The sequence below is a fragment of the Alosa alosa genome, chromosome 5 (assembly GCF_017589495.1).
Source record: "Alosa alosa isolate M-15738 ecotype Scorff River chromosome 5, AALO_Geno_1.1, whole genome shotgun sequence".
Classification (NCBI taxonomy): Eukaryota; Metazoa; Chordata; class Actinopteri; order Clupeiformes; family Clupeidae; genus Alosa; species Alosa alosa.
This window is the reverse complement of record NC_063193.1, coordinates 12,875,894-12,899,649: the sequence shown is the minus strand read 5'-3', so window position 1 is coordinate 12,899,649 and position 23,756 is coordinate 12,875,894. Positions and strand designations below refer to the sequence as shown.

The 23,756-nt window shown below is 48.0% G+C and overlaps 1 protein-coding gene across 1 annotated transcript in view; it reads right to left on the bottom strand.

Annotated features, from left to right (window-relative positions):
• Positions 1–23,756, bottom strand: part of wdfy3 (WD repeat and FYVE domain containing 3) — a 96,927-nt gene that overhangs the window by 31,664 nt on the left and 41,507 nt on the right. Inside the window, 21 exon segments of the mRNA XM_048243446.1 lie at positions 212–311; positions 483–716; positions 942–1,121; positions 1,503–1,637; positions 2,836–3,032; positions 3,358–3,575; positions 4,956–5,076; positions 5,372–5,463; positions 6,230–6,391; positions 6,697–6,770; positions 7,173–7,325; positions 7,907–8,097; positions 8,484–8,595; positions 9,816–9,976; positions 10,354–10,585; positions 11,903–12,084; positions 13,285–13,503; positions 14,969–15,069; positions 17,125–17,362; positions 19,123–19,235; positions 22,014–22,228. Coding sequence (XP_048099403.1) covers positions 212–311; positions 483–716; positions 942–1,121; positions 1,503–1,637; positions 2,836–3,032; positions 3,358–3,575; positions 4,956–5,076; positions 5,372–5,463; positions 6,230–6,391; positions 6,697–6,770; positions 7,173–7,325; positions 7,907–8,097; positions 8,484–8,595; positions 9,816–9,976; positions 10,354–10,585; positions 11,903–12,084; positions 13,285–13,503; positions 14,969–15,069; positions 17,125–17,362; positions 19,123–19,235; positions 22,014–22,228 — 3,430 coding nt within the window.

Genomic DNA, 23,756 nt, shown 5'->3' with positions numbered 1-23,756 from the left:
TTTAATTTGTTTAAAATTAAGTGTACATATTTGGTTAAAATCGATTCCCTATTTTAGTTTTCGAAACTTGTGATGGTTGGTCCAATCGATTGTGCAATCGATTTTCGAACGTAAACTGACAGCCCTAATAGGGGCTCTAACTAAATCATGAGCTGCCTAATGAGAGTGTGGGTGTCCTATGGTCACTCCTCAGGAGAGTGGCTGGTCTTACCCAGAAGCACGTCAGCGGCCAGGAGGTGCTCCATGACGCTGTCCAGGATGTAGGACTGGAACTCCTTCTGCTGAGCCCTGGTGGAGCGCTCTGGAGAGGCCTGAGGAGGAACAACATAGTGGCTGCTAAATACTACTGCTCTTGTGGAAAACTACAATACCCACAATTCCCTTCATCAAGGAAAAGCATGGCCACCAACCAATTCACGTGTTCCATCAGATCATAACACAAAGAAACACTCACACCATCCCACACTCACACGTCCCCTTACCTCCAGCAGCAGGTCGATGATGGGAGTCTGCTTGCTGGCTGGGCTCAGGCAAAGGTTGTCCATGATGAGCACACGCATGAAGTCAAACACATACTTCTTGGCCGGGTGATTGGTCAGGTAGGTCTTGGCGCCTACGTTGCAATACTCCGACTGGCTGCGGTTCATGCCGGAGTCGGCCGCGAAGGCCTTGAACTCTTCAGTGGGAGAACCTGCCTCATCATCAAGGTCAGTGACCTGCAGAGGAAAAAACTTTGGATGCTGTCTTAGCAGGCAGATGATATACATTTTGAACAGAGCTGTTGTTTTTTTTTTTGTATATTTTATTTTAACTAAAAATGACAAACTATCAAATTGGTCAAATTGCACTTGATGGTGATGACAAAAACATTCTTTCTCTGTAAGCTACTATGAAAGCGAGCAAACTACAGGTGAATGAATGAATGGGATTGTGTGAAGCACCATCTCAGAGTAGGGCCGGATGTTGAAGGGGAAGACGGTGGCGGCGAGGGCACACAGGAACTCCGGGCTGTGCCACATGGGGCTCAGGTCGGGCACGTTGTGGTACAGGTAGCGGAAGAACTGCATGAGGGTGACGGGATACTCCCTTAGCCACGAGCCCTCCTCTTCAGACTGCCACGGCTGCAGAACAACAACAACACACGCGGTCAACACTCAACACGCGCATGAGGATCTCACTTACACAACTACTGGTGCTGATGTGGATGTGTCTGCATAGAAAAGTATCCATACAGGCATACAGGCATACAGGCATGAAAGCATACTCAAAGAAATGTTGGGATATGTATGATGCATGACATTGAGTGAGTATGTCTGTAAGAGTGTTTATAAGAGCATTATGTGGGGGGGTATTTCTTCATATTTCTGGATAACTGTGTGCATCTGTGTACATGATGAGGGTGAATTTGTAGGTATAAATACAAGTTATGTGTATGTGAACAAGTGCAGGTGAGTTCCCGGATATGTGTGTGTGTGCGTGGGTGTGTGTGTGTGTCTCCTCACCAGGTTAAGCATGCTGCGCAGCATGGCCAGCAGAAGGAAGGCTGCCTCGGTGCACACGCTGTGGATGGAGTTGACCACCGTGGCACTGGACGCCGGCACGCCGAAGATGAACGACCAGATGGAGTCCAGGTCAAACTGCGCAAGCGCACACACACACACACCCCTCAGATTCATAATTCCATAACGGCATATGGTTTTCATAATGCCATGATAAAAGCCAAGCATGCAAAAAAACAACAGTGCAAGTCTCACAAACACACACACACACACACACACACACACACACACACACACATTTCAATGCATTCCTAATAGCCCTACTCATGCTCTGTGGTTTGGAGTAAATGACAAACTAACCTAAAATCTTGTCAGTCATTCCTAGACAATTCACTCATTTGTCCTGACAAATACTGCCAGTACACTGTACCGCCCAATATGTCATTTCATGTTATGTTATTTCAGTGCAGATTTTCATCTGTGTTGCAATTTATCTGCATCGATAAATCACTTGTGCAATAAACGCAGCACCACGTAAACAACAAGCTGCAGACATTATTACAGCAAATTTGGAGCAGACTAGTCCAAAGATCAAGAGTGATGGGGAAATGTAATGAATAAAAACACAAAGGCAACTGGCAGATGGAAACACTTCAACCAGAAAACAAAAGTACACCAATACTTGATTTTGATGACCTACAATAAATAGACAAACACATGACAATTAATATTTAACATATCAAAATGAATATAACAATATAATATTTAACAAATCAAAATGATTTTCAAAACAATCATATCTAACTGTCAACAGATCTGCATTGCTCATGGTCAACACACAGTTGACAGTATAATAGTGGGCCACCCAAACAAATGAGATCAACACACAGCACAGAAGTGTATGAAGTTGGGTGGACATGAGGCTGGACGATGGCTGCTGCAGTTTGAGGTCAGACAGGTGAGGATACAACAGACCTCAGGTCCTTGGACAGATCCTCACAACTCAACACGACATGACATGACAGGACAAGATAGAAAAGCCAGGGTGGGAACAGTGAAGAAGCCCCCAAAGACAGGCACAAACACAAAACCACACGCATGTACAGTATGGGGTCCATCCATCCGTTCATCCAGTCACACACACACACACACACACACACACACACACACACACACAGTTAGTGTTGTTAGATACAGCTGAGGACAGATGGAGTGCAGATAGACAGACCTGCGTGTGGACTGGCACACACACGCACTCACACTCTCTCTCTCACACACACATGCACACACACACACACAGCGGAGCGTTAGTAGTATTAAAGGGGTTGGTACTGACATGTACCTGCAGGCTCTCGGGCAGCTCGCTGACGGGCTGCTGCAGGAAGAGGGCCATGAGCAGGAAGTAGAGCTCGGGCACGTTGGTGTGCTTGGGCAGCAGCGCCTGCATGACTGGGAAGCAGGGGAAGTGGCAAGCGTCACGGTTGATCTCACGCAGCGTGGAGCGGCCGCCCGCACTGCGGCCCACGTTAAAACCTGAGAGGAGGAGGAGGAGGAGGAGGAGGAGGAGGAGAGACGAGATGGGGGGAAGAGGGGAAAGTAGGAGAGGAGAGGGGGATGAGGAGGAGGGGGAGGAGTCAGAATTAATGACAGAGGAGGAAAATTAAGTAAAACAAACCTCTCAGCATCAGATAACAGGGCTGTACAGTCAAAACTAGTTTGACACCAGAAGCGCCAATCATTTCAGAACTACTTTTTACTGCTAAAACTGTTGGTCAAAATGACCAGTCGCAGCAGTTAAGGTCCAAGTTCAAGGTTCAAGGTCCCCCCAGTCCCCACCCAGTCCAAACTCCTGCCTTACCCAGGACAGTCCCGATCTTGTTGGTCAGCACAGAGTCGGTGTGGTCCAGCCAGCCTCCTCCGGACAGGCCCTCCTTGAAGCGGCTCAGGATGGGCTGGTTGCTAAGCAGCACCACCAGGATCCAGAGGGCGGCCGTCACCGAGCTGGAGTGCAGGTGCTCCTCCATGAACATGAGCAGCCAGTCGAAGCCCAGCGTCCGCACCAGCTCCTCACACGCCCTGCAGGGGGCGCGAGAGAGCACAGGAACTCAGTACACTATTGGGGGGGCGGAGGGCGTGGGATAACACTGACCTGGCAGCGCTTTTTAGTGGCAATTCATTTGCATTTGTACCCAAGTGTGGTGTAAGTAAGAGGTGAGGTGTTGAATAAACAAAGCTTTAGTTTACGTGCAGATTTCATCACCAAAACAAAGTGTGCAACTCTAGCAAAGCTAAAAATAAGTGAAAAATATTTTTCATTCAACGCCACCATGCTCTCTCTGTTGCACTACATTGCTCAAGGTCTGGACTGTGTGCCAGTTCCTGAGCCACCATTGCCTGGCTGTGGGCTATTCACTGCACACACACACACACACACACACTCCTTCACCCATCCTGCTCTTCTACTATGAGCTGCATTTTAAACGTTGTTAGCGATAAACTGGCTTCATGTGATCTTAAGGGAAGAGTACTGTGTTATCAGAGGATGTCTACTATACGATTTACAATTTGAAAACAGCAGGGGGAGCCGTAGAGCACCATGGCAAGGCATATGCCCATCAGTAGGCATTACTTCACTATGAAATGGGTTGCTGATGGAAAACTGACTCTGGACCTGTGCTCAAGCACTATAAAGCTATACCGTGACAATGCTATTTTAAGCTCATCTGAGATTCCTAACATTTCTTGGAATCCATTTGGACCCATTTGTGATTGTGATGGAGGTGCAAAAGTAGACTAAGAAGCTAAGGATCTACTGTCTGCATTTGTAGGACCAGGCTACAAACTGTGACAACTAGGTCGTTCCTTCAGCTGGGAGTTTTGTCTTTATCAAAGGAACTCAATGTGATCAGAAGAGAAAGCCGTGGAGCAGGACTCCAGGCTTATTTAACAAAAACATCTTATGTAACTCCAGACTGAAGCTAGCTAAGCAGCATTCACGGTGGTGTGGGGTGGGGGGGGGGGGGTGGTGCCAGTTCAGACGTAATGTTCAACATCTGGGAGAAAAAGCAGAAGAAAGGAAAGTTGAAGAGAGAGAGAACAACAGGGAAGAAGAGCAGAGAGGAAATAAAGAGAAGAGGAGAGTAAAGAATAGGCGATGAGGGAAGTGGAATGGAGCAGAGAGAAAGGGGAGAAGAGGAGAGGAGGAGAAGAGAGAAGAGGAGAAGAAAAGTCTAAAATAGAGGAGGAGAGGAAAGGAGAAGAGAAGACTAGAAGAGAGGAGAGGAGAAGTAGAGAGGAGGTCAGAAGAGGGAAGGTGATTAAGGGAGAGGGGCAGGTGATTGGAGAAGTGGAATGGAGTAGAGAGGAGAGAGGAAAGGAGAGGAGAGAGGGAGAGGAGGTCAGATGAGGGGCAGTGATTAAATGAGAGGGGCAGCGAGGGCAGCTGGCGGAACTCACTGCGCGTTGACGGTGCATTTCTCCTTGGACGTGAAGAGCAGCTTGAGCAGGATATCCAGCAGCCGGTTCCTCAGCAGAATCACATTGGCCGACAGCAGACCACCAAAGTCATCCTCGTTCCCTGAGCACACACAGAAAAGAAACAGAGAGAGAGGAAAAACGTTTAAACAGAAATAAGACAGACAGATGATTTCATACTGTACAACAGAAATTGAGAAAATGGCATATCAATAAGAGGGTAACACCAGATAAACCAGTTAGGCCTCCAGACTGCTTCAAAATTCAAATTTTTGAACAGTGGTAGGTGGTAGTGATTATCAGGTTAAGTCATTGATAACTGATGTGGGGGTTGCACAGTGTGTGTGTGTGTGTGTGTTGTCTGTGTGTGTGTGTGTGTGTGTGTGTGTGTATCTCACCTCCATCTACTTTCTCCTCACTGATTTCCATGACGACAAACTTCTCACACACGGCGAATGTGGGCAGGGTGGACGAGATGAACTGTCCGAATCTGAGGGAAAAAGAAAACAGCGGTCCAGAGCTGCCTCAACTCCACATAAGCACAGAGCTCATCCCAAATGCAGGCACCACAGACAGTTACGGGCAGCCTCTGTTGAAAAGTAGCTTCTGTACTTTTGTCTTTGATGTTGATCAAGCAACGCATTGTAGTATTTTCAGAAAAATGATCAGGCATTCAGAAGAATAAAATGCACTCATCCACTGACTTTATCCCCAAATTATAGAGAAGTGCTGCAGCAGTTCAGCCGTAGATACCCAGAGGGTATTTTTGGTAAAGGGAACAAATCAAATTGGTCTTTAGAATTTTAAGTTTCATTTATTTATTCTTCAAGCACCCATCAATTGGGATTTTGGTAAAGGGAACTCAGTGTTAACCTCAACAGGGATCTCAGTGTTAACTTAACAGTATTTCATGTGCACCTTGGGTGTTTAAGTATAGTTGTGTGTGTGCATATATTTCCTTGGGAGTTATGTGTGTACATTATGCATGCAGAACCTGTGAGTGTGTGTGTGAGTGAGTGTGTGTGTGTGGCCTGACGTCCTGCAGCGTCATGCATCTGTATCATGTGTGGGTGCCCTGCCATTTAAGTGTGTGTGTGTGTGTGTGTGTGTGTGTGTGTGTGTGTGTGTGTGTGTGTGTGAAGTTGTAGGTGCTGGGAACCCCCTGAGGCACTGGGATCCGTACACTGCTGATTGCTGTGATGGTGAGCTGGTAGAGGGATGTGTCACACAGAGCATGTGTGTGTGTGTGTGTGTACCTGAGCAGGTCATAGGAGTTTGGAAAGCCCTGTAGCAGCAGGCTGAGCACGCTGCTGATGGCGGTGATTGTGGGCTGGGACAGCGACGTGTCCCGCAGCGTCAGCAGCAGCTTGGGGATCAGCTGGAACTCACGCAGCAGCTTTGCATTCTTCGCCGCCTCACTGGAGACACACACACACACACACACACACACACACACACACACACACACACACACACACACACACACATTAAAATCACTGATAACACACAGAGGAAGTCAGTGACAACACGGACAGAAATACAAGAACATCCAACACACACAAACGCACACAGATAAACACATACATAATACACACTCACCTTCACTAATCTGTCACTAACCCATCACACACAATTACATTCCCTCTGCTTGATTGCACACAATTACAGTTTCCTCCAGTGATATGGGGTTTTACAGAAGACACACACAAATAAACACACTCACCTGGACTCAGTCAGCAGCTCGATGAAATGCTCAAACAGAGACAGGTGGAGCTCGTACGGAGCGTGCAGCCACACCTGCAGAGGGGTCAAAAAACGTGTTTGGCTTGTAACACAAATAATGACACTTCAAGGCAGTCCCATCATTGTCATCATCATCATCATCATCATCTATTTTTTTGTATATTTTTGGGGGCTTTTTGGCTTTTATTGTTAGAGGACAATGAAGAGTGTCAGGAAGCAAGTGGGAGAGAGAGATGGAGCGGGATTGGGAAATGACCCGGGTCGGACTCCTGGACCGAAGGAAGTATGGACGCTGTAGCCAGTTGCACCACAGTGCCTCCCCATGAATAATCATCTTCAATACCAATTAAAACCAACAATACCCAGTGCTACAGCAAGTCATGTAGTAGCATCCCAGACAAGCCCCATCCCAATGTCTCTCCAGGGCTTCCCCAGGCCTCCGTCTCAGGCACTCACCTCGAAGTCGCACAGCAGGTCCTGGAAGGCGGTGGAGTTGGGGATGATGGAGGTCTCGTGACCGCTGTCCACCGTGCCCACCAAGGAGAAGGTCAAGTGGAGGATGTGGCTGTTCAGCAGAGAGCGCTTCTTCTTCAGCAGCATGGCCAGCAACTGTCCACACACACACACAGTAAAGTTACACACAACCCACATCAATCACACAAACACACACACACAATGCATACACAAACCCTCACACAGACATTCTGTTGTACTTCAGCACTATCATCAATCACAATCCAGTACACAGCTAAACCCGCATCAATAACTATCGCACACCAGCAAAAAACACTATCAGTTATACGCTTACAAGAACGTCAATAACAATGGGTCATAAACCACCCATCCCAGCTCTACTCAATCACAGACTCCTAACAACCAAACAATCATACAGCTAGCCAACATAATAGGTTAAAAATGGTTACCCATTACAAACAGCTATACTACCATACTTGTGAGAATTACACAAACAACACATTATACATGTATGGTCACTTCAACAGCACCACTTAACCAAAATGTTCCATTTTCCTAACAATGGCTGAAACGCCAGCTTTAAACTGCACTGGGTGACTTGTCTGGTGGGTGACTGGCCTGCTGTAAAGCTTATGGCTCTGGTTGATATGACTGGCTGTAACAGGCTTTGTGCTCCTGTGATGTGGTCACAGTGCGGCGCTATCTCTCCGGCCCACCTGGTAGCCTTTGATGCGCTCCATCTCTTTACTGGCCAAGGGGTTGCTCTTGACAACGCACACCAGCGCCTTGACTGCGGCGTACAGCCCTTCCACGTCTGATGCCATGGCGACGAGTCCCAAGATGGCCGCCGCACCACCGATGTACTGCAGGTTGGTGGCGACGGGCTTAGGCTCAAATGCACGCACTCCTGGGGAAGATAAGGAGAAAGAGAGAGAGAGAGAGAGAGAGAGAGAGAGTGACCACACATGTGCACACACACACAGAGACACCATGTGCAGATACACAAGCACACACACTCAATCACACACACACACACAGCCAAGACTGAGGAGCCAACATCAAAGGCCTCACATGGAGAAGGCTGATAGCCACAGAGCTATAAGTGTTCATTTATCAATTACAACATGCATGCTAGGCCCCTTCACCCTAGAGCTTTAATCACATTCAGAGAGACACAAAATCCTCTTGGACTTCAAAGTACCAAAGAAAGCCCCCACCCACACACACGCCAACCCTGCCACCCACCCACCCCCTCAACTCTGGCAGCCACCTGAGGGCTCATGGGAGTCTTACCCAGGTAGCCAATCACAGCGGCTCCTATGCTGCGGGCGGGGCCGTTGAGGTGGCCCGCTGAGTTGTTGATGAGTTTCACCGGTGTGGCGTTCTCGTGAGAGGATACCGCTAGCTGCAAGGGAACATGGGAAATCATCAGAAAATGAGGTGAAAATGTATTCTTTATTAATTCCTTTTCCCCCCTAGTGTTCATTTGCCTGTAGGCCTTCCGAGCACAGAACAATACTGTACAGCACACGTTCATAATGTTGTGTCTGTGACTGTGCCAGGCCCTGAGGTAGCCTTGATGCTGTGCCCATCTGGAAGAAATGAGCTTGTGCAAGCCACACACTGACCACACCTCTCACTAGCGCCAGATGGACACTCGCATGCGTTCTCCTCAGCACTGGTGATATGGCAGGGGAGTTTTAAAATGGACAATTGGATATATATGTGCATGTAAGAAGAGTAATTACTAAACAATGAAGCTAATTCGTCATCAATGAAGAAAACTCTTAATCCTGATGTAATACCTGCATAATAACAACGTTGGTATTTACTAGCCAGACCTGGTATTCTGTGTGGATCTGGTCAACTCTATGTGGGCTTCATTCAGTCCTGAGTGTCTGTACAGCGCCGAGCAGATGTTTAAAAGGCAGACATTCAGCACTTTCTCTCGTGCTTATTGGGCTGCATCAGCAAGACACACTCCTCCAGGATGCTTCTCTGCCCAGACCAGACGTTAGGTGCTAAAGTCTCACCTAGGAGTGTGTGTGTGTGTGTGTGTGTGTGTGTGTGTGTGCATCAGTATCTTTATATCATAGCGGGTAGGTAAATTGGTCTTTGTGTACCTGGAAGTGTGTTATGTCCTTTTTGTTACTGTGTGTGTGTGTGTGTGTGTGTGTGTGTGTGTAAGTTTATGGGGTGCTGATGCAGCTGGTGTACTGGAAGTGAAATGCTGCCTCTGCACTCTGCCACAGATGGGGTTAAACCACACACACACACACACACACACACACTCACACACAAGATAGACAGGGAGGAACTCAAGGGAGATGGTGCAGAGAAGATGGCAATGGCAACAGCAACAAAGTGAGCTCTAGACAACTATGGAGGTCAAGTACTGAGGGAATCACAAACACACACACACACACACACACACACACACGCGCGCAACACACACACACACACACACACACAACACACACACACACACAACACACACACACAACACAACACACACACACACACACACACACACCAAGTTTAGAATATGACAGCAGCAGCGAGAGACACAGCTATCCCCTCGAGAGAAAGAGAGGAAATGTAACACGGAGGTGTGTCCTTTCCCACCTGCTTGGCGATGGCCTTGCTGTCCAGCTTGTTGTAGACCTTCCTGATCTTGGCCACGGTGAGAGCCAGCACAGAAAAGGCGTACAGGCTAAACGACACCTTCTCCTCGGGCACCAGAGCCACTGGACAGGGTGGGGACGCCTCCACCTTGGAGTCTTTACCTGCAGGGGAGGGACAGCAACGTCAGCATGGGGCCGCTGGGGCCGCTGAGGCCGTGGCTGTGGTGGTGGTGGTGGTCAGTATGGTGGTGGTCAGTGTTGGCTGTGACTAGAGTGTGTTATTCATGACATCCCATCAATTCACACAGAAAACGTCAAACAGCTACAAACTCCAACATTAAAAATCACTTTTGGTTGTACATAATTGGTTGAACAATCACTCTGATCTCTCTCTCACTCACAGAGACAGACACACACACACACGAGATACATACGTACACACACACACACACACACACACACACGAGACACATACGTACACACACACACACACACAAAAAACAGAGCTACAGACACAGACACCGAGAGCTTTAACTCACAGGGCAGGTAGACAGCCTGGAAGGTTCCGGCGTAGTTGGGCCCCAGTTCGTAGATGGCGGCCACGCTGGCGGCGGGCAGCACATCCTCCAGGAAGTGTGTAGGGCCCAGTCGCCACACCAGCGTGGAGACCTGCCGCTGCGCCGGGGGTGTGCCCACGTAGCTGTACACCGCGCTCACCACCGGCGGATTGGTCGACCCCGAGCCGCCCGGCGCACTGTGCACGTAGTGGAGCTGCACAGGATGTGACAAAACAGGAAATGAGGTAGGGGCAGGAAAGCAGTAGGTGTGGCTTGGGCACAAAAAGGCTAAAATGGATGAGGACCAGCCTGACCAGTGGGAGACATGTCACAAAACACCCTCTAGGTACAATATGTATGTACGACTACCTACAAACGGGCAAAAAGCTTTGTCTGTTTCACTTCTTTACTTCACTGAACACACAATTTAGCTAATTTAAGGCTGTGACCACAACACAAGTGTTAATCAGACGTGCTTAGAGCATGGACTGAGCAGGAGCAAGACTGAGTGCTAGATAATCCTTTGCTACACTATGCTTCCCTTAACACAAGGTGGCAGACAGAACTAGAAACAGCCAAGAGACTGAGAAGCTGATGGGATCAGACTTCCCGTTCTCGACCCCCTCTTTTGCTAAAAGAATCTCAGTAAGCAGCAGTCCTCTCCGTCTTAAAGACACGGCAAGAGCAGGAGGCCCTGTGCTGCCTCCGCTGCCACAAACACACAGGAAATGACACAGCGCCGATCAGCAAACGGCAGGAAGTGGCTTCTGCGTGCCTGCGGTTTCTGACCTGAAACTGAATGCAATGTAATGTAGTGTGTGTGTGTGTGTGTGTGTGTGTGTGTGTGTGGCAGGCTGAGGTGTTGACATTTAACATCTTGTGGTAAATCTCAGCTAAACCACAAGATAACAGGCGAATAAGATGCGGCTCTCACCACCTTCTCACCACCATCTGTAGGAGCAGATGGCTGAATGACAATACTAGGGCTGTTTGACAAAACCTGTCAGGTATTCCCACAAATGTCAGTGTGCCCCCCCCCTCATCTGCCCTCACTTGGTTGGGTCCCCCTGGGTACTTCCTCCCAGGTGCTCAACCACCTGGCTGGACAGTGGGGGTATCTCTCAACCTTGCCTCCAAGCCCTACTGGGACTGTCAACACTCCTGTATCAGGCCATAACAGCATATCTGTACTTTTACAAAAGCAGGCTGTGGAATTCACCATCTGCCAGCCGACACAGACACCCATTTATTATTCATTGAGATATGATCCACTTTTTAAAAAGTATGTCAGACCTGCAAACACTGGTACAGCGTTGCTCACTGGTTAAGTGCCCATTTGACCCCTTTTCCATAAACACAGCATGACCTGGACAATGACAATCTCTGAAATAAGAACACCATTTTCTGAACGTCCTTCTCTCTCGCTCTCTCGTGTCTAAGGATCGGGCTTGGTGCTGCCATTGGGGCACGATGGAGCAGTGTGGTGGGTGGGTTGTTGAATGGGCAGTGAGGGTGGGGGTTAGTGTCTCACCTTAACGGTGCTGACCATCTGCCCGTCGATGTAGAGTGTGGCCATGCTGTTCTTGAGCATGCCCCTGCTCATGACCAGCACCAGGTGGTGCCACTGGCCCTCACTGATCAGATCGCCACAGCGGAACCGTGCGCAGCACGGCAGGATCTCATAGAAGGACGACTCCTCGCTGAAGTCATCCACTGGAGAGGGGGAAAATGAGAGATGGAGAAAGAGGGAGAGAAATGGGGAGAAAGAGGAAAAGAGGAAGTTGAGAGAAAAAGGGAGGTATAAAGTAAAACAGAGAAGCAAAGAGAAAGGGGGGGGGCAGCCATGTGAGGGTTGACAGAAATAAAAGGAGAGAAAGAGAGAGAAAGAAAGAAAGAGAGAGAGAGGAGGGGAAAGGCAAAGGAGAAGGAAGTGAGGTACTGCTGACAGTTCCAGCTGTGTCCTGCCAGTTTGAGCCAGTCTGACACTGACCATACACTCTACTGGCCACCGAGCCTGCAGTCAGTTAAGAAATGCTGATGTATCAGCCTGACTATTAAGATCTGTCACTTATGATGTCATGAACACACACACACACACACACACACACACACACACACACACACACACACACACTGTGTTGATGTCTGATAATGTGCATGTCTGAGTGCTCTGTCTGTAGATCTGGACACTTTAGTGATAGAGAGTGGAACTGCATTCTTTTTTTATATATATGACCCAAGTCAAGCGGCCACCTGTCTGCATACAGTCTGACTAAGTTTCTCACTTCTCCTAAGAGATCGTCTCGCTATGCATCTGTCTGTCTATGAGTCTGTCTGTATAACTGTCTGTATACATAAGCAGACAGCCAGACAGAGACATGTAGACAGATGCTAGAAGAGCTGTGGGCCTGTCTGGCTATCTGTCCATTTGTCTAACTGTCTCTGTCTGCATGCATAAACATCTGCTTGTCCAACCCATGTGTGTTTCTGTCTGTCTCCCTGCTCATCTGCATACAAATTTGTCTGCATTTCTGTCAGCCTGTCTCTCTAGTCGTCTGCATACATACATAAACATCTGCCTGCCTGTCTGTCTGACTGACTTTGTATGTGTCTGTCTGTATCTGCCTGTCTGTATTTCTATCTCCATCTCTGCCTGCATGTCCTCTCTGTCTGTTCATGGTCTGTCTGCGGTCTGTCTGCGGTCTGTCTGGCGCGGTTCGTCTGGCGGTCTGTCTCCGCGGTCTGTCTGCGCGGTTCGTCTGGCGTGGTCTGTCTGCGCGTCTGTCTGCGTGGTCTGTCTGCGCGTCTGTCTGCGTGTCTGTCTGGCGTGTCTGTCTGGCGCGGTCTGTCTGGTGGTTCGTCTGCGGTCTGTCTGCGGTTCGTCTGCGTGTCTGTCTGCGTGTCTGTCTGTACCGTAGTTCTGCAGCAGCTCCTCTTTGGTGGAGACCATGAGCGATCGGTCCTTGGCGGACAACACCACGGCCAGGCACACGTAGTGCTGCTCGGATGAGCTGGCCCGCCGCACCATGGTCAGCAGGCGCACCGGGTGGTTCTGCGGCGGTGTGCTGAAGCGCTCGATACAGAACCAGCACGAGTAGCTCAGGCCAGACGGAGGGGGGAACAGACGTTCACCTGCGGAGAACAGAGAGGGAGGTTACCACATCCGGTAGCATTCTTAAGGAGCAGTATTACCATCAGTTATCTTATAATGTGTGTGTGTGTGTGTGTTTGGCGTATGTGTATATTAGGTGAGTGTATTATTGTATACAACTGATTAACTAGAATTACTCAAGGAAATTAAATTATGGTTTTAAGGATAAACCAGGATTAAATGAATCACTAAAAAAAAAAAAATAGTTCCAGTAACAATAGAGTGCAAAAGACATATTGCTGCATATCATGCTCTTTGAAACGCTAAAAAGGTACGGGCCACCTGCAGTGGGTAAAAGCAGAGACAACACACACACACACACACACACACACACACACACAGTCTGTGCTACACTGTCTCTCTACAACAAAAAAACATGGGCGGAAAACCACAGGGGTTCCTTGAGAAAAAAGTGAGTTAGAGAGAGAGAGAGAGAGAGAGAAAATGGCAGTGTCTCAGAGTCGGGGAGAGCACGATGATGTCATCCTGTAAAATGGGTCAGGGGCGCCAGTCGGGGGCCTGACTATAAAAGGCTGAAAGAGCCAGCCCCAGGCAAGCAGCCCTGCTTTAAAAGCCCCCACTCTCATGAATACTACAAGACCCAGTATGCACTGCAGGTATCCCTCACCCTGTCTGTACCACTTACAATTCCTCTGAGGGCAAACCGATGCTGCTGCAGCTACTAAACTACACTCACACTTATTCACACTCTCTTTCCCTCAAACACACTCTTAAAGAACATATAGAAGAGATACACATATTCACGTCAAGAGACAATCCAGCCAGGTCTACACAGACACGGGGCTTTTATTCCAGACAGAGGGACAGATCAGTTGGGTCTGAACCTCCACAACACACTCTCCACAACATCTCTCACCATCACACTCATCTGTTTTTGTGCTCACTTAAAGCCAATCTGTTTGTTTGTTTAATTTAAGGCCATTTCCGCAACTAAGGCTATTTAATGGCCAGAGCACTGTGTGTTATAGAAACTTAAATATGTTTCTTAAAATCTATGCTAATAAGATATTCTAAAACCTTCAAAGATGGGACCTTACTAAAAACATCTAAAGCCAATCTGTCTCAGCACTGATGAGTTCACTAATGTGAATGCGTGTGTGTGTGGGTGTGAGAGAGAGTGTGTAAGAGAGAGAGAGAGAGAGAGACGGATGATGAATGATTCACATGGTTTGTGATTATGTAGGCTAGGTGTGAGTGTGTGTGAGAGCATTTGTGTGTGTGCTTGTGATGAACGATTTTACTTATATCTGAGTATGTGGGTATGTGGGTATGCGGGTGTGTGTGTGTGTGCTTTTGTGTGTACACATGTGTGTATGTGAGTGAGAGAGCGACAAGAGAAAGGGAGAGTGAGAAAGAGTACAGAATATTTCTCCAGAAATCAGGAGCATATGGGCTTTGTGTGTGTGTGTGTGTACGCCCACTAACCCGTTCCCATGCCACTGAGCACGGCTCCATCACTGACTCCAGATGTGTTGGCGTTGTTGGAGGGGGCGTTATGTGGGGCCAAGCTTGGCAGGAACAGACAGCTGTGGAACAAATTCACACACACACACAAACAAAAAGTTATTTTGCGCAATGTTTTGACTCAACATAACCAAAAATATTTTTAGCAGGTGCATGACACATAAGCGTCATTCTTGACATGACTGCACAAATTCCCTAAAGTGTGAAAACAACACACTCCATTCCCATCTGCCAGTGTCATAAAATAGGCATCTGAAAAACCATTAAATGTATGTGTAAATAATGTAATATGTCTAAAACTGCAGTACCAGGGGACATGTATGCTGTCTGTTGCATACATTCATTTGTTATGGGGAGCAGAGGAGGAGTTGGCAGTGAGCCTGGTACCCAGTGTCTGTCTACGCAGATGATGTGTGATGTGCAACCCAAATGTGCACCCCTTTCACCCCGAGAGAGTAGGGAGCAGATGAGGTGTTTATCAACACACACACACACACAAATACATCAGTGCCAACTAAATCCTATCAACAAAAATATGAAACTCCCCTCCATGGAACGTGTGTGTGTGTGTGTGTGTGTCTAGACAGTACTATTGATGAATGCCCACATCCCTTCAGTTGCCCCCACTACATCAGCAGCTCTCCCACTGACACATCAACCTCTCCCACACACAACCTCTCCCACACATCTCCCCCTCACTCATTAACACTCCCTTTCTTTACCCTCCTCTTTCCATTTCACATCACCATTCACTGCATCTTTCTCCCTTGATCACACTCTTATTTTTCCAATCTCACCCCCTTCATCTCTCTCGCTCATTCATCCTCCCCTCCATATCACCCCCAGACATGTTCCTCAGCCTGGCTGGGTTGGGTCTGCAGCCCCCCCCCTCCCTCCCTACGCCCCCGTCGCTGTGCTGTCCAGGGCAGGAATGCTGCTGATGAATATTTGATGGGGGCAGATGGGCGCCTGGCACTGCTGGAGCGCACATCCTCTGGCTGAACGGCCCAGCAAGGCCCCCGCCGCTCCAGACGCACGTCCGCACCATGTTCTATTCAGTCCAGTCAGGACAAGTGTATTTATAACGCCACACACAGAACGGAACGGAACGGGACGGAACAGACGCTGACCAAAGTGTTGCATAACAAGTAAAAACGTAAATCATGATGATAAACGGTTAAAAACTGGTGAAAGAGTAAAATTATACCTAAAATGAGGTTGATTTTGGCTATGAACAAGTATAAAAGAATGAAAAAGAATAGCTGAATGCTTAACAAATGTAGCATAGCATGTCCAAAGAAAGAGACAGTGAATCCAGTGAGTACTTGGAGTGCACCTACTACCTGCTTTGGCCACTAGGAAGGGTCTGAGCGTACAAATCTAGTCCTTGGTGTGATTATGCACTGTTTATTTAGTCTCTCTCTAAAGGTTCTATGTAATACACTGTAATATATGCATTTGCACAGTGTATGTGATTGATTGTGTGTGTGTGTTTGTTTATAAACTACATGTGTGAGTGTGTGTGTATACACAGCATGTGTCTGTGTGTGTGTGTGTCTGTCTGTTCGGCTTGTGTGGTTTTCCAAAGCTCGTCGCGTTAGACGAGGGCTTTAGACTCCAGACTGCCGGGGCTTTGCAGTGCAGTCCTGCAGTCTGTCTGCACAGATGTTCCTCTGGGCCACCCTACTACGATGGCTTCACACTATCCACCTCCTCCTGCACCACCACCATCCCCACACCCCTGCTCTCCTCACAGGGACAAGCCCACAACTAAACACGGCCCACAACAGTATCAGGTAGAGACTTGAACCAGCCTGCTGTACCCAGAATGCCTCTCTGTAAGAAGATTTGTGCATTTGCACATATAAAACAGGAGTCTAAAGTCTTGATGAAAGGGGTTTATGAAAGATACTCAGAAGTACTCGGATGTCTGATGTTTAGCTTATTAGTTTTGCTCTAATCTACTTTTTTAATATTTGGGCTTATACATGTGATAATTGCAAATAGGGACTTATCTTAATCTGAGCATCAACAAATCTACATATTCCCTGATTAGAGCAGAACGTTTTAAATTCTGCACACACACACACACACACACACACACAAAACATTCTCACCCGAAGCCCTCCAACGAGGTGTCAAACTCCACAAAGGCGGGCGTGACCGCAGAGCCATGCAGCCGGATGTCGTGTGGCGTCGTCATGGAGACCAGGCACTTGACGCGCGTCAGGGGCACCGTGCTGTCCTCAGACGAGCGCACCAGGCTACGGCTGATGCGGTATTGGCTGTTGTCCTCGGTAGTCACTGCAAACACGCTGTCTGGCCCGAAGCCCTCCATCGACATGGTCATGCTACCTGTTGGCCGCACCAAAGGATAGACTGATTATTATCATCATCATGATTGATTATCAATAGCAACAGCCATTACAGCTAATTGGCAGATAACACTATCTCTACTACTGGATACAGCAGTTCTGCTTCTGCAAATATTTCTCTGAATGGTCAACTTCTATTACTACTGACAATGCCTCTGCAGCTCCTCTGGTCCTGTGATTATTGTTTGCCGTCATACATAGCATTGACAACATGGCTGTGGTACAATTTATGACAGGGATAACAATATGCACAGCAGCTATCAATACATCCCTCAGGTAAAACTGTCAAGCTCAGAAGTAGCATTCACAAACATAAGCATGCATGGCCTTAGAAAGCTCTGAAGTGGCGTGACAGATTAAGTCCAGCCATCAACCTCAGTCCGAGCACAAGCAACGCAGCTTCCTCTTTTACCCCAGGCACTTCCTGTTTTACGGGGGGCTAGTGTGTCATTCCTGCTGTTAAGTGACATATTTCCATTGTACACAACTTTCAGACAGAAATGACTAAGAAACAAGTCGTCTGAAATAGATGGATAACGACTGAGGAGACTGTGTGCCTGTATGTGTGTGTGTGTGAGAGAGAAAGAGAGAGATAAAAAGAGAGAGTGAGTGTATACATTTCTGTGACTAAGGCCGTGCTACTCAATAAGTTAATCATTTCGGTGGGGAATGGAGATCCTTTTATGAAATGTTGAAAATAAAGATTTGTCAGAGGCCTCCTCGCGAAACAGCAAGTAAGTAATTTTGTCTTCTAATTAAAAAGTCTGAAGCAATCTCCTGCAGGGAAGTGCAGCACTCAGACTCACTACTCACCCACCGAGTGGAGGGGAGGAAAACAGAGGAGAGCGAGATGGAAATAGATACAGATAGAGAGAGAGAGAAAGAAAGATAGAGAGAGAGGGAGAAGGATAGATAGATAGATAGAGGGAGGGAGGAAATTAGGGGGAGAAAGAGGACAGGCTTTGTTTGAGGCTAGAGGTAACTCATGGCTTTTTAAAGAGGCTGTGCTGCTGGGCTGGTAAAGATGAAAATGTCCATCCTGCCCTAATGACAAACAAAACAGACTTAGGCACAGACTCCCTCCTTTTCTCTCTCTTTCTCTCTCTTCTCTCTCTCTCTCTCTCTCTCTCTCTCTCTCTCTCTCTCTCTCTCTCTCTCTCTCTCTCTCTCACACACACTCACACACACACACACACACACACACACACACACACACACGAGGAGCAGTGGGAATAGAGAGAGAGCGTGTTTGCCTGCGTCTTTGTGTGTATGTGTGCATCTTTGTGTGTTTGTGCATTAAGGTCTGCATCTCTCTGTGTGTGTGTGTGTGTGTGTGTGTGTTTGTGTGTGTGTGTGTGTCTCTTAAGGCCTCAACATGCTTCTGCGCCAACTCCACTGCGTAGCTACGCCAGCACTCCTACGGCAGTAGGCTGCTTGAAACACCGACTATCAACACACAGGACGAGTTGACCAATCACAGTCCTTGTGGCGGGTGTGTGTGTGTCACCAACGCAGTTACAATTTTTGAGGTGCACGCCGAAGCTACGGCCGGAGGGGTCGGAGGGGTTTGGGTGTGTGTGTGTCGACACAGAGGGGTCTGGGGGTGTGTGAGTATGGCCGATTTGACGCAGAAGCATAAAATAGGCTTTACTTCTAATCTCGGTCTAGTGTGTGAGTGTGTGTGAGTGAGTGTGTGTGTGTGTGTGTGTGTGTGTGTGTGAGAGTGTGTGTGTGTCTTACTTCTCATCTCGGCCTCGTAGCTGAGTGAGCTAGGCTTGTGCACGCGGTACTGCTTGAGCAGCTTCTTGTCCCAGGCGCCGCAGTTTAGAGGGTTGCCCAGCCGCAGAAACTCCCTGCCAAAGCCAAAACAAAAACAACAACATCAAAAAAACTCAGAGCAAGAACAGCACCAAGAGCATAAACAACATTGGCATGAGTCAGAGCGTCTCTCGGCCCGTCTCACACACACAGATCCTGGAGCGGTGCGATGAGAGCAGGCAGATTTGCTGCAGTCAGGAATCTGCCCAGACCGGCTACTGTAACCTGGGGTGGTATTGAAACAGACTGGGCGCTTGGCAGTGGAGGTTTGGGTTGTGGAAGGGATCAATGGGGACAGAGCTGGGGCCGTGACGCGACCGGAAAGGACGGGCGAGAGAGAGAGAGGATGGATTGATGCTGAGACACAGAGGTATGGACAGAGAGAAGCAGAACGAAAGAGGGGGAAGGAGGGCAGAGAGCACATTGTTTATTGTTGACAAAGACACTAGAAGGCACATCCACAGCATAATAACACCTGAGAATGTATTAAGCCAGAAACAGAGGGGTACAAAGACGACATCAAGACAGATGGGGGCAACTGCACAGGCAGGATACAGAAAAGACTAGTCAAACAGAGAGAGACATACAAAGAGAGACAGACAGAAAAGACTAGTCAAACAGAGAGAGACAGACAGAAGGAAAGAGAGGAACAAGGAGAGAGAGACCGAGAGAGAAGGACTGATGACCAGAAAGAGAGAGAAATGGACAGAGTCTGAATCTGAGTTGTGTCTTCACAGCAGTGGCCCGAGCCACGCAGAGACCTTCAGGGATCTTTTGATATGAAAAGCAGCGCGCTCCCCCACCCCTGTCCACCTCCTCCTCCAGGGGGTCCAAGGTCACTGCATCCCTCATCATGACCTGACCTGCCGAAAATGGAAAGCTTAATGCTGTGTTGTGTTTGCTCACCCACACCCCACCAGAGAGAGAGAGAGAGGAGAGAGAGGAGAGAGAGAGAGAAACGGTAGAGAGAGAGGGAGAAAAAGAGATAGAGAAACAGTAAAGAGAGGGAAAATAGAGAGAGAAGAGAGAGAAATAGAGAGAGTGAAAGAAACAGTAGAGAGAGTGAGAGTGGAGAGAACAGAGAGAGAAAATAGAGAAAGAATAGAGAAAGAGTATAGGTAAAGAGAGAGAGAGAGAGAGAGAGAGAGAGAGAGAGAGAGAGAGAGAGAGAGAGAGAGAGAGAGAGAGAGAGAGAGCGAGAGAGAGAGAGAGAGAGAGAGAGAGAGAGAGAGAGAGAGAGAGAGAGAGAGAGAGAGAGAGAGAGCGAGAGCGAGTGAGCAAGCACCCGTATCCACAACCTGGAATAACACGCAGAGCGTCTCTAATCTGATCGCCAGCGCCGCTCTCTATGCAAAGGAGCATGATGGAATAATGTGATTCTTAGTCGGCGACTCAATTCCCTGGGTAATACAGGGGGTAATGGATTCTGCGGAGGCAAATTGAATAAGACGTGGGGGTAATCGTTTGAGATGGGAGCAGTCGGATGGACCTGCGCTGACCGGCTGCGTCTGGCGGGCCGATGTGCTAATGTAAACATCTACCAGGATTCTGGGAGCAACAGCCCACAACTCAAAACAACAGGTGTAATCTTTCAGACAAGAACACTCACACACACACACACACACACACACACACACACACACACACATAAAATCCAGGGTCAAGAGTTTTTTTCAAACTGTTTTTTTTGCAAGTGGAGACCTTCTGACTCCTAAGGCTTTGTGCAAGCATATGAAGCCAACACTAAACACACACATGTGATGTAGCTCTCTCACTAAGAACACACTTAATCCAGCTCCTGAGGACAACTAAAGGACCTGCATGGCTGGTCAAATGCTTTTCTTTTTTTTTTTTTTTTTTTTTACGGCTCTGAACTGATTCACGGAAGCTTTACATGCAAAGGCATTCAAGACCATTTCCTGATGGACGAAAGCCAAGGCAGGAAGTCTTTAACTCAACTTTAGTATATGGACACAGTCCACGGCTAGACTTATTAGCCTCTTGACCTTCACAGTGAGTATATCAAACACATTCTTTGAAATGGTGTGTCCAGTCTGTCAAAAGGATAACATTCCACAACACCTAATTTCACCCATAGTGACCACAAGAGAGTAATGACCCTGAACAACAGCGAGAGCTGCAGTTTTAAAACTTACCCAGGACCCGGTCTCTGGATGGGTGATGATTGTCTACCTGAACATTATAGTTACTAAGGAACTACTAGCCACGTGATGAAAGAAACTACTACTGCTTTAAAACTGACATGCTATACTGGTCTGAATGTGTTGAGCAGTATCTGTACCCGAGACCCATAATTACTTAGGTGCACAGCCACATTGGTCTCAAGTGAAGGGACAGATGCAGGCTGTTTTAAAACAGACACACTATACTGTTCCTGGTGTGGGGAGCTTACCTGAGCACCATATTACTTACGACCTACATTGGCCAAGTAAAGAGACATTGAGGCAGTTTTTATAGGAAAACACGCCAACTTTTGGTTGTGGAAGTGGGTTAAACCAGTTAGCGTACAGCTCCCTTTTATAGGCTAACTGATCCAACCCATTTCCAGTGAGTTATGCTAAGCTAGGCTAACGATGTCAGACTGGGTAATTGTACGCACAGAGAAGAGAAGGGTGTGTATCCTCTTATCTAACTCCAGGGCAGATGGCAAATAAGATAATTTCCCAAAAAACGTGGCGTATTCCTTTAAAAACAGTTTTTAGGGTGATTCTGTTGTGATTAGGGCTGTTCTGTTCCTGCAGCGGGGGGTGGGGTAGGTCGGTGGGGGGGTGGGGGGGTTTACTGTGGCGTACCTGAGCACCATGGGCTGCAGGGCCTGCGAGGCGAGGCGCTCGAACATCCTCTGCAGGGGCGGGTGCAGCGGGTGGTCCTCGTCGGCCAGGGCGCAGCTGCAGCGCTGCAGCAGGCGGGAGTGCAGGCCCGCCTCACACAGCACCTGCTGGTTCCGCTCCGAGTGCACCAGCAGCTGCAGCAGGTTGGCCACCGCCAGCTGCAGGTCCAGAGCATGCTGGGAAATGCAGGAAAAGGATTATATGTTAAGTATTATTATAAATACTTGAAATAGTATTAGTAAGTAGTACTCAGTACTTTTTAGTAGTAAGAGGAAATAGTATACAGTATACAAAGTTGTACTGAAGATAAACTCACACCGTTCTTTCACATGTATTTACTGACACCAAATATTTGACTTTTGAGTCACATCCTCTATTTGCTAGTTCGATTTTACAACAGAGGCAACACCTTTTGTTAACTTTAAATAAAAACGGAAAGATAACACACCAGAAAGCGTATATAGAGTATAGAGTATGTCAGGTCAATAGAGACCTTTACTGTCATGTGTACGTATGTGTTATGTGTGTTATGTTAAGTAAAAACATCATGCACATCACACTCAATCAGTCCCTACTAAGTCCTGATCTCCAGTCAGAGGGAAGGAGGGAAGGAGGGAAGGAGGAAAGGAGGGAGAGAAGGAGGGAAGGAGGGAAGGATGGAAGGAGGGAAGGAGAGAAGGAGAGAAGGAGGGAAGGAGGGAAGGAAGGAAGGAGAGAAGGAGGGAAGGAGGGAAGGAGGGAAGGAGAGAAGGAGGGAAGGAGGGAAGGAGGGAAGGAGAGAAGGAGAGAAGGAGGGAAGGAGGGAAGGAGGGAAGGAGGGAAAACGTCGCTTCACTTTCTATGCTCTTTCTTCACCTCTTTCTACGCTCTTTCTACGCTCTTTCTTGGCTCCGATAAAAGCACTGTGAGGGCAGGTGTCAGTCTGCTCTGATGAATCATTTCTTAAAGGCTTATTTCCTTCTCTCAAAAAAAAAAAAGCAAACTGTCGCCACCACCATGGTGAAGAGCAGGCAGGTATAGAGAATAGGATAGGATCAGATAGAATGATATTTATCTATATACTTATAGAATAAGTCTTGAGCTTAAGCCATTTACTCAGGCAATCAAACACAACTAGTACCATCCATTTTCTGATAATGGCCGCATGTAAGAAATTCTTTGCAATTGAGCGGTCAGGTGGTCATTAGAGCAGTGGGCAGGTGGGAGGAGACTGTCCTGAAATGGCCTCCTTTATTTCAGTCCGTCTTTGTCCTCCTCTGCCCGCTCAATCCTGCTACTTCGCCCAGTCCCTCAGAGGAACCGGCCTGCCATTGTTATATCAGAGGGAGCCGAATAAGCTAGCCCCCTGCCAAAATCGTTCCCACTTTCACTGGTCTGTGTGTGTGTGTGTGTGTGTAGGGACTGGTGTGTGTGTGTGTGTGGCTACCCTGAAGCGTGACTGCCCAGTCTCTCCCTCACGCTGAGCCCATTACAAGGCTGGCGGGGGGGGCTGCCCACACCAGAACTGAAGCATGACAGACACCGTCCCCCGGAGATGGGCTCTATTAAGAGTACAGCAGAGCCCAGGTACACACACACACACACACACACACACACACACACACACACACTGAGGTCGAGGGGTAGAGAGGTGGAGTGGGGTGGTTGGTGGGAGCTATAGAGGGGCAGACGGCCTCCACCCCTCACTGCTCCAAGTATCAAGCC